This window comes from Schistocerca serialis, chromosome 6, assembly GCF_023864345.2.
Source record: "Schistocerca serialis cubense isolate TAMUIC-IGC-003099 chromosome 6, iqSchSeri2.2, whole genome shotgun sequence".
Lineage (NCBI taxonomy): Eukaryota > Metazoa > Arthropoda > Insecta > Orthoptera > Acrididae > Schistocerca > Schistocerca serialis.
Window position 1 is genome coordinate 158,512,397 of NC_064643.1, and position 18,877 is coordinate 158,531,273.

The 18,877-nt window shown below is 40.2% G+C and overlaps 1 protein-coding gene across 1 annotated transcript in view; it reads left to right on the top strand.

Moving 5' to 3' along the window:
- Positions 1-18,877, top strand: part of LOC126484710 (A-kinase anchor protein 14-like) — a 101,210-nt gene that overhangs the window by 65,322 nt on the left and 17,011 nt on the right. Inside the window, exon 2 of the mRNA XM_050108306.1 lies at positions 8,338-8,445. Coding sequence (XP_049964263.1) covers positions 8,338-8,445 — 108 coding nt within the window. The remainder of the gene's footprint in view (positions 1-8,337; positions 8,446-18,877) is intronic.

The following is an 18,877-nucleotide window of genomic DNA, read 5'->3' on the forward strand; positions in this document are numbered from 1 at the left end:
CTACTCAAGAGGGCGTCGTTATCAGGAGAAAGAAAATTGGCATTCTACAGATTGGAGCGTGGAATGTCAGATCCCTTAATCGGACAGGTAGGTTAGAAAATTTAAAAAGGGAAATGGATAGGTTACAGTTAGATATAGTGGGAATTAGTGAAGTTTGGTGGCAGGAGGAACAAGACTTTTGGTCAGGTGATTACAGGGTTATAAATACAAAATCAAATAGGGGTAATGCAGGAGTAGGTTCAATAATGAATAAAAAAATAGGAGTGCGGGTTAGCTACTAAAAACAGCATAGTGAATGCATTATTGTGGCCAGGATAGACACAAAGCCCATGTCTACTACAGTAGTACAAGTTTATATGCCAACTAGCTCTGCAGATAATGAAGAAATTGATGAAATGTATGACGAGATACAAGAAATTATTCAGGTAGTGAAGGGAGACGAAAATTTAATAGTCATGGGTGACTGGAATTCGTCAGTAGGAAAAGGGAGAGAAGGAAACATAGTAGGTGAATATGGATTGGGGGGAAGAAATGAAAGAGGAAGCCGCCTTGTAGAATTTTGCACAGAGCATAACTTAATCATAGCTAACACTTGGATCAAGAATCATGAAAGAAGGTTGTATACCTGGAAGAATCCTGGAGATACTAAAAGGTATCAGATAGATTACATAATGCTAAGACAGAGATTTAGGAACCAGGTTTTAAATTGTAAGACATTTCCAGGGGCAGATGTGGATTCTGACCACAATATATTGGTTATGAACTGCAGATTGAAACTGAAGAAACTGCAAAAAGGCGGGAATTTAAGGAGATGGGACCTGGATAAACTGACTGAACCAGAGGTTGTACAGAGTTTCAGGGAAAGCATAAGGGAACAATTGACAGGAATGGGGGAAAGAAATACAGTAGAAGAAGAATGTGTAGCTCTGAGGGATGAAGTAGTGAAGGCAGCAGAGGATCAAGTAGGTAAAAAGACGAGGGCTAATAGAAATCCTTGCATAACAGAAGAAATATTGAATTTAATTGATGAAAGGAGAAAATATAAAAATGCAGTAAATGAAGCAGGCAAAAAGGAATACAAACATCTCAAAAATGAGATCGACAGGAAGTGCAAAATGGCTAAGCACGGATGGCTAGAGGACAAATGTAAGGATGTAGAGGCTTGTCTCACTAGGGGTAAGATAGATACTGCCTACAGGAAAATTAAAGAGACCTTTGGAGCGAAGAGAACCACTTGTATGAATATCAAGAGCTCAGATGGCAACCCAGTTCTAAGCAAAGAAGGAAAGGCAGAAAGGTGGAAGGAGTATGTAGAGGGTTTATACAAGGGCAATGTACTTGAGGACAATATTATGGAAATGGAAGAGGATGTAGATGAAGATGAAATGGGAGATAAGATACTGCGTGAAGAGTTTGACAGAGCACTGAAAGACCTGAGTTGAAACAAGGCCCCGGGAGTAGACAACATTCCATTAGAACTACTGATGGCCTTGGGAGAGCCAGTCATGACAAAACTCTTCCATCTGGTGAGCAAGATGTATGAGACAGGCGAAATACCCACAGACTTCAAAAAGAATATAATAATTCCAATCCCAAAGAAAGCAGGTGTTGACAGATGTGAAAATTACCGAACTATCAGTTTAATAAGTCACGGCTGCAAAATACTAACGCGAATTCTTTACAGACGAATGGAAAAACTGGTAGAAGCGGACCTTGGGGTAGATCAGTTTGGATTCCGTAGAAATGTTGGAACATGTGAGGCAATACTAACCTTACGACTTATCTTAGAAGAAAGATTAAGAAAAGGCAAACTTACGTTTCTAGCATTTGTAGACTTAGAGCAAGCTTTTGACAACGTTAACTGGAATACTCTCTTTCAAATTCTGAAGGTGGCAGGGGTAAAATACAGGGAGCGAAAGGCTATTTACAAATTGTACAGAAACCAGATGGCAGTTATAAGAGTCGAGGGGCATGAAAGGGAAGCAGTGGTTGGAAAAGGAGTGAGACAAGATTGTAGCCTCTCCCCGATGTTATTCAATCTGTATAGTGAGCAAGCAGTAAAGGAAACAAAAGAAAAATTTGGAGTAGGTATTAAAATTCATGGAGAAGAAATAAAAACTTTGAGGTTCGCCGATGACATTGTAATTCTGTCAGAGACAGCAAAGGACTTGGAAGAGCAGTTGAACGGAATGGACAGTGTCTTGAAAGGGGGATATAAGATGAACATCAACAAAAGCCAAACGAGGATAATGGAATGTAGTCGAATTAAATCAGGTGATGCTGAGGGGATTAGATTAGGAAATGAGACACTTAAAGTAGTAAAGGAGTTTTGCTATTTAGGGAGTAAAATAACTGATGATGGTTGAAGTAGAGAGGATATAAAATGTAGACTGGCAATGGCAAGTAAATCGTTTCTGAAGAAGAGAAATTTGTTAACATCGAGTATAGATTTAAGTGTCAAGAAGTCATTTCTGAAAGTATTTGTATGGAGTGTAGCCATGTATGGAAGTGAAACATGGACGATAACCAGTTTGGACAGGAAGAGAATAGAAGCTTTTGAAATGTGGTGCTACAGAAGAATGCTGAAGATAAGGTGGGTAGATCACGTAACTAATGAGGAGGTATTGAATAGGATTGGGGAGAGCAGAAGTTTGTGGCACAATTTGACTAGAAGAAGGGATCGGTTGGTAGGACATGTTCTGAGGCATCAAGGGATCACAAATTTAGCATTGGAGGGCAGCGTGGAGGGTAAAAATCGTAGAGGGAGACCAAGAGATCAATACACTAAGCAGATTCAGAAGGATGTAGGTTGCAGTAGGTACTGGGAGATGAAAAAGCTTGCACAGGATAGAGTAGCATGGAGAGCTGCATCAAACCAGTCTCAAGACTGAAGACCACAATCAAACTTTTCTTTATATACACTCCTGGAAATTGAAATAAGAACACCATGAATTCATTGTCCCAGGAAGGGGAAACTTTGTTGACACATTCCTGGGGTCAGATACATCACATGATCACACTGACAGAACCACAGGCACATAGACACAGGCAACAGAGCATGCACAATGTCGGCACTAGTACAGTGTATATCCACCTTTCGCAGCAATGCAGGCTGCTATTCTCCCATGGAGATGATTGTAGAGATGCTGGATGTAGTCCTGTGGAACGGCTTGCCATGCCATTTCCACCTGGCGCCTCAGTTGGACCAGCGTTCGTGCTGGACGTGCAGACCGTGTGAGACGACGCTTCATCCAGTCCCAAACATGCTCAATGGGGGACAGTTCCGGAGATCTTGCTGGCCAGGGTAGTTGACTTACACCTTCTAGAGAACGTTGGGTGGCACAGGATACATGCGGACGTGCATTGTCCTGTTGGAACAGCAAGTTCCCTTGCCGTTCTAGGAATGGTAGAACGATGGGTTCGATGACAGTTTGGATGTACCGTGCACTATTCAGTGTCCCCTCGACGATCATCAGTGGTGTACGGCCAGTGTAGGAGATCGCTCCCCACACCATGATGCCGGGTGTTGGCCCTGTGTGCCTCGGTCGTATGCAGTCCTGATTGTGGCGCTCACCTGCACGGCGCAAAACACGCATACGACCATCATTGGCACCAAGGCAGAAGCGACTCTCATCGCTGAAGACGACACGTCTCCATTCGTCCCTCCATTCACACCTGTCACGACACCACTGGAGGCGGGCTGCACGATGTTGGGGCGTGAGCGGAAGACGGCCTAACGGTGTGCGGGACCGTAGCCCAGCTTCATGGAGACGGTTGCAAATGGTCCTCGCCGATACCCCAGGAGCAACAGTGTCCCTAATTTGCTGGGAAGTGGCGGTGCGGTCCCCTACGGCACTGCGTAGGATCCTACGGTCTTGGCATGCATCCGTGCGTCGCTGCGGTCCGGTCCCAGGTCGACGGGAACGTGCACCTTCCGCCAACCACTGGCGACAACATCGATGTACTGTGGAGACCTCACGCCCCACGTGTTGAGCAATTCGGCGGTACGTCCACCCGGCCTCCCGCATGCCCACTATACGCCCTGGCTCAAAGTCCGTCAACTGCACATACGGTTCACGTACACGCTGTCGCGGCATGCTACCAGTGTTAAAGACTGCAATGGAGCTCCGTATGCCACGGCAAACTGGCTGACACTGACGGCGGCGATGCACAAATGTTGCGCAGCTAGCGCCATTTGACGGCCAACACCGCGGTTGCTGGTGTGTCCGTTGTGCCGTGCGTGTGATCATTGCTTGTACAGCCCTCTCGCAGTGTCCGGAGCAAGTATGGTGGGTCTGACACACCGGTGTCAATGTGTTCTTTTTTCCATTTCCAGGAGTGTATTTTGTTTGTTTAACTTCTATGGTTACAACTCAGCATGTGGCATCAGAACAGTAGCAGAAACCAGCAGCAAAGCTATTGTAGGAAAAGCTATCATTCTCAAACCACAATATGTGGTCTAACGTGCAGTTCAGTCTGTTGCTGTTATTGTTATACATAAATAGTTTGCTTACATATAGTTTTTTTAGTGGCAAAGGGCATCTTATTTGCCTCCAACTGAAACTTTACTGCATGATGATCAGAGATGGCTAGCTTTAGAACAGATGTACTGTGGGAAAAATGGGTCATGTTTGTTATTATGTTATCCAGACATGTTTTGCTGTTGCCAGTTTTTCTGGTTGGCTCATGGATAAGTGGGGCCAGATTGAATTCATTGAGTAGGGGGTATAGCTTTTTGGGATTGGCATGATTAGTTAATAAGTCTTATATTTATATCCCCTGTTATTATATACACAGTATATCAGCAAGTCAGACAGATTTTAAAAAAAGTTATCCATACATGTCCCAGGTGGCCTGTACACAACAGTAATTGCTGTATTTTCTGTACCCCAGTAACACTGAAATTATTTGCTTTTATAGTGAAGATTGATACACCACACACAGTCTTGTTTTTTCTACTAAAGATAGGACAAAATTTCATGGAGAGTGGCTGACTAATGGCAATTGGGCCTTCAGTGTACCAAGGTGTCAAAATGGTAAAACAAATTCAGAGAGTAAAATATATGATAACTTCTTGGCTTCAGTTTATATCCTCCTTTTCCTATTACTTGTAAGCTGAAAAGTAGTATATAATAGCTACTTTGAGTCAGTAATAAAGTATGGAATTGTGTTTTGGGGTGACTCAAGCTATACGTGTGAAATACTAAAACTTCAGAAAACCATCATTAGAAATATGCACAATGTAGGGCGAAGAAAATTGTGTCATGCACTCCTAAAAAATCTGAGTATACTAAGCGTTCCCTCACTATACATATATGAGCTGATTATCTTTGTACACAATAACCCTTATTTATTTGTAGCAAATCATTTACAGCATGATTACAACACCACAAATCAAAATAATTTTATGCTGCCCACCCGCTGTTTAAAACTTTATGCTCAAATTCCACATTATATGGGTATGAAAATTTAAAACAAAGTGAAAGGAAGAAAACTGCTCAGCATAAATTTAGAAACACTGAAAAAATGCTTATATGAGAAACTAGTGCAGAAATGTTACTATTCAGTGGAAGAATTCATAAATGACAACCTGAAAATTTGAGCAGGAGAGAACAAGTATTTTTTATTTATTTATTTTATTTATTTATTGTTCCATGGGACCAAATTAAGGAGAAGTCTCCATTGTCATGGAACGAGTCAATATACGAAATAAAGAAAATCAACAACGTAACACCGGAATCTGCTTAATTTTTCAGCTCTTCCAGGAGCTCCTTGACAGAATAGAAGGAGTGAGCCATGAGGAAACTCTTCAGTTTGGACTTAAAAGCGTTTGGGCTACTGCTAAGATTTTTGAATTCTTGTGGTAGCTTATTGAAAATTGATGCAGCAGAATAGTGCACTCCTTTCTGCGCAAGAGTCAGGGAATTGCATTCCACATGCAGATTTGATTTCTGCCTAGTATTAACTGAGTGAAAGCTACTAACTCTTGGGAATAAGCTAATATTGCTAACAACAAACGACATTAAAGAAAATATATACTGTGAGGGCAATATCAGAATTCCCAGACTATTGAATAGGGGTCGACAAGAGGTTCTCGAACTTACACCACATATACCTCGAACAGCCCGTTTTTGAGCCAAAAATACCCTTTTTGAATCAGAAGAATTACCCCAAAAAATAATACCATATGACATAAGCGTAGGAAAATATGCAAAGTAGACTACTTTTCATGTTGAACTGTCACTTATTTCAGATACTGTTCTAATGGTAAATAAAGTAGCATTTAGTTTCTGAACAAGATCCTGAACATGGGCTTTCCACAACAGCTTACTATCTGTCCAAACACCTAGGAAATTGAACTGTTCCATCTCACTTATAATATTCCCATTCTGTCTGATCAAAATACCAGTTCTTGTTGAATTGTTAGTTAGAAACTGTAAAAACTGAGTCTTACTTGATTTAGCATCGAATTATTTTCCACAAACCACGAACTTATTTCATGAACTACATTATTTGGTAATGTTTCAATATTACACACAAGATCCTTCTCTACCAAGCTGGTGTCATCAGCAAACAGAAATATTTTTTGAATCACCTGTAATACTAGAAGGCATATCATTTATATAAATAAGAAACAGCAGTGGCCCCAGCACCGACCCTTGGGGAACGCCCCACTTAACAGTGCCCCATTGGGGCTGAACATCACTACCACTCTCAATATTGCGGAGAATTACCTTCTGCTTTCTGTTCTTAAAGTAAGAGGCGAACCAATTGTAAGCTCCTCCCCTTACTCCATAATGGTCCAACTTCTGCAGTAATATTTTGTGGTCAACACAGTCAAAAGCCTTTGTTAAATCAAAGAAAACACCTAGCATTCGTAACCTTTTATTTAATCCATCCAAAACCTCAGAGAGAAAAGAGAATATAGCATTTTCAGTTGTTAAACCATTTCTAAAACCAAACTGTACATTTGACAGCAAACTACGTGAATTTAAATGCTCCCGTAACCTTGTATATACAACCTTCTCGATAATTTTAGCAAACACCGATGGCATAGAAATAGGGCTATAATTGTCAACATTATTCCTGTCTCCCTTTTTATAAAGTGGCTTCACTACCGAGTATGGCTAAGTACTGGGCTAACATACATAGCACAATACTTCAGTATTCTGCTAGATACCCCGTCATATCCATGAGAGTTCTTGGTCTTTAGTGATTTAATTATTAACTCAATCTCCCTCTTGTCAGTATCATGGAGGAGCATTTCAGGTAACAGTCTCGGAACACTTTTTTCTAAGAGCACTCTATGATTCCCTGTTGGGACTAGGTTTCTATTTAGTTCACCTGCTATATTCAGAAAGTGATTATTAAATACTGCACATATATGCAACTTAGCAGTAACATGGACATTCCCACTGCACACTGATTCTATGTCCTCGACCTGTCTCTGCAGACCAGCCACTTCCTTTACGACTGACCATATGGTTTTAATTTTATCCTGAGACTTAGCTATTCTATCTGCATACCACATACTTTTTGCCTTCCTAATAACTTTTTTAAGCACCTTACAATACTGTTTGTAATGGGCTGCAGCATTTAGATTTTGACTGTTTCTAACGTTTTGATATAATTGCCATTCTGTTCTACAGGATATTCTTATCCCTCTAGTCAGCCACCCAGGCTGCCTGCTTGTGCTAGTACCCTGTTGTGAATGTTCTAATGGAAAGCAACTTTCAAAGAGCACAAGAAAAGTCTTGAGGAAAGCATTATATTTATCATCTACTCTATCAGCACTATAATCATCTTGCCACACTTGTTCCTTGATAAGGTTTACAAAGGTCTCTACAGCAACTGGACCAGCAACATGAGTTGCAGCACAAAAATCTTTTAGAGTTAAAACTTGTGCATCATGATCTGAAAGGCCATTCACTTTTTTGCTAACAGAATGCCCTTCTAGTAATGAGGAATGAACAAAAATGTTGTCTATGGTTGTTCTACTGTTCTCTTGCACTCTCGTTGGAAAGAATATGGCTTGCATAAGAACTGTTAATCTTAAAAGTGTGTTACTTTTTAAGAAAAATTATTAATTGCTTAATTAAGTAATTATTCAGTACCATATATTATATTACTAGTATTATAAGGAAAACTGTAAACCAGTTTTTGTGTTTTGATGAGTCTCCTGTACTTTTAAGTCAATGGCTTGAAATTATATGTTATGAGACAATAAACTTCTACTTCTGCTTCTACTACTGTGAATTATTTTAACTATTGCAAACATCTTCATAAAGTTAAGGTTCAGAAGCACAAACCAATTAAAATTCTCTTTTTTCTTTCTAGGTGAAGTGGAGTGTACCTAACATGATGTATCCTGTACCACCAGCAGTGGCCAGTGTTTTTTTCACAATGGAACTTTCCAGAATTAAGCCTCTGGACTGCCCAGTGACAGTAAGAAATTATGTGATTACTCTGAATAACCCTAATTACTTACTTTTGTCACTGTCGCTATTGCATATTTCTGTGTTCTCCTTTTCTAACATGCCAACATTCAAGACTCCATTATAATATAATATTATAATAATAGTAAAACTTATTATTATTATTTCTTTACTTTCTCAGACGTTAAGTCTGGTTAAAAATGGGATGTGACGCGGACCTTGATCAAGCGTCACTTCCTTTTAACTGTACGGTATATGTTATATTGCATTTAGGAACTTTCGGGTGATAGAACATGTATCAATAATTACGGATTTCTGTAATTGTATATATAAGTTTGGATGTAGCTGTATTGTATTTATGTACTGGTGGATATTGTGTGGTATTATTATTATTATTATTATTATTATTATTATTATTATTATTGTCTTCAGCCTGTAGACTGGTTTGATGCGTCTCTCCATATTAGTCTATCCTGTGGCAGCTTCTTTATCTCTACATAACTAGTGCCACCTTCATCTACATCTTCATCAAAATCTGTACTCTGAAAATCACTGTGAAATGCATGGCAGAGGGTACATCCCATTGTATCAGTTTTTAGGGTTTCTTCCGACTCCATTCACATATGGAGCACAGGAAGAATGACTATTTGAATGCCTCTGTGTCTGCTGTAATTACTCTAATCTTCTCAACATAACCATTATGTGAGCAATCCATAGGAGGTTGTGATATATTCATAGATTCATCATTTAAAGCCAGTTCTTGAAACTTTGTTACTAGACTTCCTCAGGATTGTATTGTATTGGGTAATGAACTGAGGACCTAGAAACGGTGGAGAAGCTTCATCCCATCATAGCCCTCAGAGGTCCACTTCCCACAACAGGCCACACCAGTCCATCCATCTCACCGTCACCCCCCTACACCAAACTCTGGGTTATAGTGCAGTCCAGCCCCCAGTGGATGCCCCCCCCCCCCCCCTCGCCCATTCTCCCACCGGGAGTGTCTCAAGCCAGATGAGTGTAACCACAAATGGTAGAGTAATTACGATTTACGCGTACGTGGAGGCAGTGTTTGCACAGAAATCACTGACATAGTGTAACTGAGGTGGAATAAGGAGAACCATGCCACTTTCTCTGAGGCAGATGGAAAACCACCTTGAAAACCTTCCACAGGCTGGTCAGCACACTGGACCATGACACAAATCCACTGGGCCGATTCATGCTGGGGACCAGCATGCCTTCTCACTTGGGAAGCAGTGCATTAGACTGTGCAGCTAGCCAGGCAGGCTTTTTGAGACAGTTTACGTCTATCTTTAAGAGTCTGTCAGTTCTGTTTCTTCAGCATCTCTGTAACACTTTCCCATGGGTCAAACAAATTTGTGGCCATTCATGCTGCTGTTCTCTGTATACGTACAATATCCTGTCTGGTCAAGCAATATTTGGAAATGGGTTGCTTGAGTGTTTTTTAAGCAATCTCCTTTGTAGACTGTTTGCATTTTCTCAGTATTCTACCAATAAAGTGAAGTCTACCACCTGCTTTATACACAACTGAACCTATGTGAACATTCCATTTCACATCCCTACAAAGTGTTACACGAAGGAATTTGTAAGAGTTTACCATTTACAACTGTGACTCATTGATATCATAGTCATAGGATACTATGTTTTTCCATTTTACATTCCTCAACATTTAAAGCAAGTTCCCAATCTTTGCACCACTTTGAAATCTTATGAGGAACTGTCTGAATATTTATGCAGCTTCTTTCAGACAGTCCTTCATTATAGATAACTGCATCATCTGCAAGGTCATTAATACACAATATAAACAGCATGGGTCATAACACAATTTCCTGGGGTACACTGAAGTTGCTTCTACATATGACAATGACTCTCAATCCAAGATAACATGTTGTGTTCTCCCTACCAAAATGTTCTTAGTGCAGTAACAAATTTCACTTCATACCACACGTTGCTAGGGACTGGACACTAACTTCAGTGCCCCTAACAGCCTATACACAGGACCCAAATTTCTTTGGGTCTTGTGAAAGATCATTTCACAATATTCTGCTTCAGCAGTCATTGAGGGCTTCATACATTGCCCTCTTTCATTCAGCATCTCTCTGTCTATTGTCCTATGCTTTGTTTTACACCTGCCATACAGTAGTCTCTGTTTCCTTAGAAGTTTCTATAAAGTGACTGCATACCATGGAGGGTCCCTCCCATTATGAACTATTCTACTGCATACATATATGTCCAGTGCATGGTAAACTATTGTCTAAAACTTGAGCTGTAAGTCCTCTACATGCTCCTGCCCTATGCTGAAAGTTTCAAGTTCCTCACTGAGAAATAACATTACTGATTTTTTATCTAGTTTACTGAACATGTATATGCTTCTGCTTGTTTTAGTTGTCCTTTGTACTTTGGTAACCATTGTTGCCATAACTGCATCATGATGTCTGATACCAGTTTCGATATGGACATCCTCAAAGAAGTCAGGCCTATTTGTTGTCTTTAGATCCAACACATTTCCATCACGAGTGGGGCTCAGAACTATATGTATAGGTAGTTTTCAGAGAAGTCATTTAGTAATGTTTCACAAGACATCTTATTGTGTCCACCATTAACAAAACTGTAATTTTCCCAATTGATTGGTGGGTGATTAAAGTCTCCACCAATGATTATAGCATGACTGAGAAACTTACATACAGAGGAACTGAGGCTTTCTATATAGTTTCCTGTTACATCAGGAGATCTAATCATCATTTTATGCCCACCACCAATACTGAATCCTGTCCAGACAGTTTCACATGTAACTTCAATTACTATCTTGGTGTATTTGAATTTCTTCTCTACTGTTACAGATACACCAACTCCATTTCTCATTATCTTATTCTTTCAATATACAATTAAATTTTCCCCAAAAATCTCACTGCTAACAATTTTAGGATTCAACCAGTTTTCTGTAACCCCTGCCTCCCCCCCCCCCTTCCCTTTTCTGTCTGAAGCTCCCTCTAGCACCGTGGAAGTTGTTCTCTGATGTCTTAACACATGTCCTACCATCTTGTCCTTTCTTTTTTTGGTGTTTTCCATATATTCCTTTCCTTCCTGAATCTCCAGAGAACCTCGTCATTTCTTACCTTATCAGTCTACCTAATTTTTAACGTTTTTCTGTAGCGCCAAATCTCAAATGCTTTGATTCTCTTCTGTTCCAATTTTGCCACAGTCCATTATCACTATCATATAATGTTGTGCACCAAACATACATTCTCAGAAACTTCTTCCTCAAATGAAGCCCTATGTTTGATACTAGTAGACTTATCTTGGCCAGGGGTGCCCTTTCTGTCAGTGGTAGCCTGCACTAGTTGTCTAGCGGTAGCGTCTTTCATTAGTAATCAAAATATCCTCGGTCCCAGTTTTGAACCCCACCACCACTTAGACCTTGAATAAAATTCATTAGCATTAGCAGCCAAACACTTATGACATTAAAAGTCACCCACATTCTGCCAGTAGCCTTGTCAAAGAAGGTGAAGGAGCAGGTAAAGTTTCAGGGCACTCTCTTGCCCTTGGGCGGGAAACAGCTCATAAAGTGGAAGAATTAGCCACGAGCAATGGGTTGAGGGTGCAGAAGACAATGGAAACCAATGTATTAAAGACAGATAATGTGTATCCACAGGACATGTGGCCAGTAACTGAAAATGTGTCGTGATGATCTCTCCATTGGAAAAGATACCGGACTAGTCCGCATTTGGATTTCCAGGAGGGAACTGCCAATGGCGAGGTGACCATGACACAAAAACATTCTATGAGCTGGGAGCCCAATGTAGGAAGTTCAAACATGGTAGGAAAGGTAGAAAATCTGAAAAGGGAAATGCAAAGGGCCAATCTAGATACAGTGTGGGTCAGTGAAGTGAAATGGAAAGAAGAAATGAATTTCTGGTCAGGTGGTTATGATGTCCTCCTCGCCGTGTCCGGTGACAGCGACTCCGTCAGTCTTCTCTGTCCTTGTTGCGGTAGGCTCGGATGTGGCTTGCGAATCCGAATTTCGCTTTGAATATCCTGTTGCATGAAGCACAGTGAAGTTGACCAACAGAGTTGTAAGTATACGTGTAGACAGGCTTGAGCTGAGATTTTCGGAGCTCTCTTTTAGCATCCAGGTTCATTAGACGCTTTTGCTCGAATTGTTCGATGCTCTTATGTACAGTTGATCGCCACTCTGATCGGCGCAATGCTAGCTCCTCCCAACGGTTGCTTGGAATGCCACAGGCTGCAAGGTGGCGTTTAATGGTGTCTTTATATCGCAGGTGTTGACCACCTTTCCACCTCTTCCCGCACGAGAGCTGCGAGTAGAACACCGCTTTAGGTAGCCTACTGTCATCCATGCGTACTATGTGACCACTCCATCTCAGTTGATGTTTCATTATTAAAGCTTCAATACCAGCCAGTTTCACGCGGCGCAAAATCACCGTGTTTGGGACACGGTCTTCCCATTTGATGCGCAGAATTGATCTCAGACATCGAAGATGAAATTTATCTAGCTTCTTAATGTCAGCTTTGTAACAGCACCAGGTTTCTGAGGCATAGAGTAAGGTGGATAATACTACTGCTTTGTAGACTGCAATTTTTGTTTGTAGTTTGAGATCATGTGATTTCCATACTCAGTCATTAAGCTTACCGAAGGCTGAGGCTGCGCTAGCTATACGCGCTGCGATTTCCGTTGTCAGGCTGTTGTCACTTCTAATTTGGCTTCCCAGGTATTTGAAATTTGACACATTTTGCAAGGGTTTGTTATTTATCTCAATACTGGAGTCATCTGCATTAAGACCTCTAAGTGGCTGTTTGAGAACTTGCATCTTAGTGATGCTAATGGCTAAGCCAAATCTTCTGCCGGAGGCATTTAGCAGATTTATGTAAGTCTGAAGAGTTTCGCAAGAATTAGCCATCATGCATACATCATCCGCGTAGAGAATCTCTAAGATGGATAGTTTGGTTACGCGACTTTTTGTTCTGAGGCGAGAGATGTTGAAGACACTTTTGTCTGTCCTTGTGTCGAGACTAATTTGATTACTACAGGCTTTGGTCGCGTCTCTCATAACAACTGCGAAGTAAAGTGAGAAGAGTGTGGGAGCCAGAACACAGCCTTGTTTTATAGCGTAATATCAACAGAAGCAGAGAGTGCTATAATGGGGGTAGGATTCATTATGAATAAGAAGGTAGGGCAGAGAGGGAGTTACTGTGAACAGTTAACTGATAGGTTTGTTCTCATCAGAATCAACAGAAAACCAAATCTCACAATGATAGTTCCAGTATATATGCCAATGTTGCAAGCTGAAGATGAAGAGACAGATAAATTATGAGATGATATTGAACAGGTATTTCAGTATGTAAAGAGAGATGAAAATCTAATAGTTTTGGAAAACTTGATTGTGGTTGTCGGGGAAGGAGCAGAAGAAAGGGCTATGGGAGAATACAGGCTTGGTTCTAGGAAAGAGAGAGGAGCAAGACAACTGTGTTCTGCAATAAATTTCAGCTAGTAATGACAAATACTCTGTTGAAGAATCACAAGTGGCTGAGGTACACTTGGAAAAGGCCAAGAGGTATGGGGAGATTTCAGTTAGATTACATCATGGTCAGAGAGATACTGAATTGGAAGGCATACACAGGATCAGATTTAAACTCAGGTCACAATTTAGTAGTGATGAAAAATAGGCTGAAGTTTCAGAGATTAGTCAGGAAGAATAAATACACAAGGAAGTGGGATACGTAAGTACTAAGGAAAGAGGAGATACACTTGAAGTTCTCTAAGGCTATAGATACTGCAATAAGGAATAGCTCAGTATGTAGTTCAGTTGAAGAGGAAAGTACATCTCTAAAAAGTGCAATCAAAGTAGCTGGAAAGAAAAACATAGGTACAAAGAAGGTAATTGAGAAAGGACCATGAATACCAAAAGAAACACTTGAGTTGATCGATGAAAGAAGTAAGAAAAAAAATTTTAGGGAAATTCAGAAACATGAGTTTCTGAGGAATGAAATAAATAGGAAGTGCATGGAAGCTATGACAAAATGGCTGCATAAAATGTGTGAAGAAATTGAAAAAGAGATTATTGTTGGAAGGACTGACTCAGCTTTACAAAAATAAATAAATAAATAAATAAAAGCAAGGATGCTAACATTAAGAGAGCAATGTGATTTCCACAGTTAAATACAGAGGAGAGAGCATTTAGGTGGAAAGAATACATTGAAGGCCTCTATGAGGGAAGATTTGTCTGATGTGACAGAAGAAGGAACAGGTGTTGATACAGAAGAGATTGGGGATCCAATATTAGAATCAAAATTTAAAAGAGTTTCTTGAGACTTAATATCAAATAAGGCAGAAGGGGTGGATAATACTCCATCATAATTTCTAAAATCATTGGAAGCAGTGACAACAAAATGACTATTCACAGTGGTGTGTAGAATGTGTAAGACTGGCAATATACCATCAGACTTTCAGAAGAACATCATCTACACAATTCCAAAGACACCAAGAGCTGCCAAGCATGAGAATTATTAGACAGTCAGCTTAACAGCTCATGGATCCAAGTTACTGACAAGAATAATATACAGAAGAATGGAAAAGAAAAGTGAGGATGTGTTAGATGAAGACCAGTTTGGCTTTTGGGAAAGGTAAAGGCACCAGAGAGGCAGTTTTGACATTGTAGTTACACATCAAGATTTTGGCCAGAATCTTCATCAGAAAATAAAAAACACATACACATTCACACAAGCAAGTATACCACACACACACACACATGCACATGACCACTATCCCTGGCTATTCATGCTAGACAAAGTGAAACACATTCAAAGGGAGCAACAATCCATGGTGGAGCAGTGAAGGGGGAGGGATAGCACTTAAGGAGGGATAGGAAGGATATTGGTTAGGATGTCCCTCATTTCAGGGCATGATGATAGATAATCAAAGCCCTGATCAAGGATATGTCCTATCACCTCCTCCCAACTCACATCCCCTCACTCTCATTGTACACTTCTCTCTGCCAATGCAGCCACTGATCTCCTTCTCTAGTCCTCTCCTTTCCACTCCCCTTTTCTTTTTGTTCCCTTTCCTGCCTCCCACACAGCTCTCAGATGGTGCACCAGGTAACCTTGTCTGCCTCCTCTAGACACTGCATGTTGCACCAGGCAGCACTATTTCCTCTCCCCCCTCCCCCACCCACCTTCCTCCTAAACCCTGCTATACATCCACATACACCCCTCCACTATGGAATGTCGCTCTTGTTTGATGCATTTCAGTTTAAGTTTCAGTCTGGCCTGAGCAGCCAGACATTGCAGTCACGTGTGTGAGAGTTGTACTTGCTTGTGTGAATGTGTGTAATGTAACAATCTTTCTTTTGTGACTGTCTGCAACTCAACTTGTCAGCTTTACAGTGAGTAACAGTCTATCCTTTCTGTAACTGTTGATATTCCAACCTGGACTTTCCAATGTTTTATTAAGCAGTTCATTTAGATGGTGACTGCCTAGTTTGTAAAATGCTTTGCAAAAAAGACATCCAAAAGCTCCCACTGAACTACTTGATTCAGATAATCACTATACGATAAAAAATTAGGATTCGGCAGTGGACATAAAATGAGTTAGAACACAATTCCTGAATGAACACTACAAGTTTTGATGGTTGTACTCCAATCACACCCCTCCAGATTTCAATGAAGACCAATAGTTTAAAGTTGTCAATTACAGTTGAGCATCTGGTTATTAGTTATGATGGGTGATTTAGTTTCCTTTTGTCATTTATGACAATTTTCACAATTATTTGGCTCCTTGATTATAAATCAGTAGAAGTTTAAAATACTGCAGATACTAGTGTTCTGTGTCCAGCCACTGGCAACTTTTGTTATCTGACAATAACAAAACTGTGTGCTATGAAGTTGTTTATTTTATTTTACAAGGAACTTGGAGATTGTTCCATCCTTGCACTGATGTCACTTAATATGATGGGTTGTGCTTTATTCTTCTGTTTCCCTTAGAACTCCTTCTTTATCAATCAGAATTGACAGCATAAAAATATAAATTAGATCATAAATTTAATTTGCAATAAATATTATCTTCAGTGGTCTCTAAAAGTTGTCTGAGAGCCAGAAATAAAATGAACGACCATATTAGAAGATCATTGCAATAGTTCATCAATCATTTCATATAATCAAAAAGCTGTGAGAGTCAATGACAAGGATTAGTGTGCTGTCATATGTAATATCAATCCAGAATAATTGCATTCTCAGAACAACACATGAAGTCACTCAGTGGGCAGACACAGCCACAAAGCAACATAAAATGTGAGTTTTGATGCTACAGACCTGCATCATCAAGAGTCTAAATGAGAAAAGCCATCTGAATTTTAGTTAAATATGGACTACAACTACTCTTCACTATGTCACAGCTGGAATGTGTATATATCTGTGGTTCATCGTGCAGTACCAGCACCAGATGGCAAGCAGTTTGATATGTTAAAGTGGGATTAAAAGGACCAGACTGCTAAGGTCATGATATGTTAAAGAACCTAAATACTCTATCATACACTTAGGCAATCTCTGGATGTATGTACAACTGCTCCTTTTCTTTCATTCATTCACACTTTATTCTATTAGGGTTTGGGACTGCAGCCACATCATATTGACTTTTTACCACTATATTTTGGCTGGCAACTGTCCAGCCATCTTCAAGTGAATGTCCACCACTGGAGACTGCTGGTTATGGTGCCAGCTTTATAGCAAAAACTGGCATGGAAATGCATGTGCATTGGCCCCCATCATGGGAGTGTCCTCTACCGAAATCTGTGCCCTCTACAAATACAGTTCCATCTGTGGTGCACTGTCACATGTGTGAAGGTGAAACTACATGTCTGCACTCTGTTGGCATGTGTGCTCACATTACTAAATTCAAATGTCAGATTTCGGCAGACATATCATTATGAAATTAAAGAGAGCACAGCGTCCAAAGCCTTGCCCAGTTGAAAGCTGCCATCAGAATTTATAAGCTTTTGTGCAACATGTGTTTGCATAGATTTTTTAATTACTGAATCCCAAAAGGGTCTTGCTGGGGCCAAGATTTTTGTGGCAGAATAATCTGTAGAGTGACCTGTAGCAATAGAATGCTCAGCTACGGCCAACTTAACTTGGCTGTGAACGGAGAGTGTGGCACTCATGTTCAATGTACTGTGCATATTGTCTGACCTATGTAAGCTTTGCCAAAGTGGCCTGCACACCACAGATGGAACAATATTTGTGGAGGGTGGGGATTTCAATAGAGGCTGCTCCTGTGATGGCTGCCAACGCACATGCATTTCCGCACCAATTTTTGCTATAAAGATGACACTATGAACTAGCAGTCTTCAGTAGTTGACACTCACCTGAAGATGGCTGGATGGTTGCCAGTCAAAACATTGCGGCAAGAAGTGAACATGATCCAGCTGCAATTCCAAAACCTCATAGAATATTCAGGACACTGGCAAAAGAATCACATGAGATACTGCTTCAAGGAGGTGATGGAATTGCTAATCCAGAGGTTGGACAAGCTATGCAATAAGTGAGCAAGATGGTTAATTTATCAGTATTTTCACTCAAATATCTTGTCCAACCATCTTCAGGTGTGTGTCCTCCACTGGAGACTGCTTGTCCATGATGTCGGCTATATAGCAAAAATTGGCGCAGATACGTATGCGAATTGGCGGCCATCACAGGAACATCCTGTATGAAAATCCATGCTCTCTGCAAATACTGTTCCATTGCGGCATGCAGGCATGTGCATAAAGGTGAAAGAAACTAAATGTCTGACTTCTGTTGGAATGTACACTCGCATCACTAAAGACAAATGTCAGGTGTCATCAGATGTGACATAATGAAAAAAATCCCCCAGCCAGTACTATCTGAGATTAGATATACAGGACTTAAATGAGTGCTGTACATCCTGTTTCATAGAAACATAATTTTCAACAGTATCTATGAAGTAATAATTAAAAATATTGCTGACTAGAATCAGAGGTTCAGAGATATTTTCATTATTCACATTTAACTGTACATTATTAATTTTAGTTTCTGTTTCCTTGTTTCTGATTTTATTTACAATTGACCAGCAACTCTTTGAAACATTATCTGAACCTCATAACTGTTGGCTGATTCTTTCTGATTTTAATCTCCTGACTTCTTTGTGGGACTTATATTTGTACCGCTTGTAGAGTTCTTTATGTAACTCTGAGTTAGTCTGTGTAAGCTATACATGTTTTCCATTTTTTCCTTCAGATCTTTTGTTTTAAAATCTAATGGTACAGGTTTTGATTTTGAAGGTCGATTTTTCTGGATAGTCACTTTTTTAATGGCACAGCTGTATTTAAGTGCTCAGTCACAATTTCTGTGAACATGTTCCATTTATTGTTGACCCCAATGGTAGTCATAAC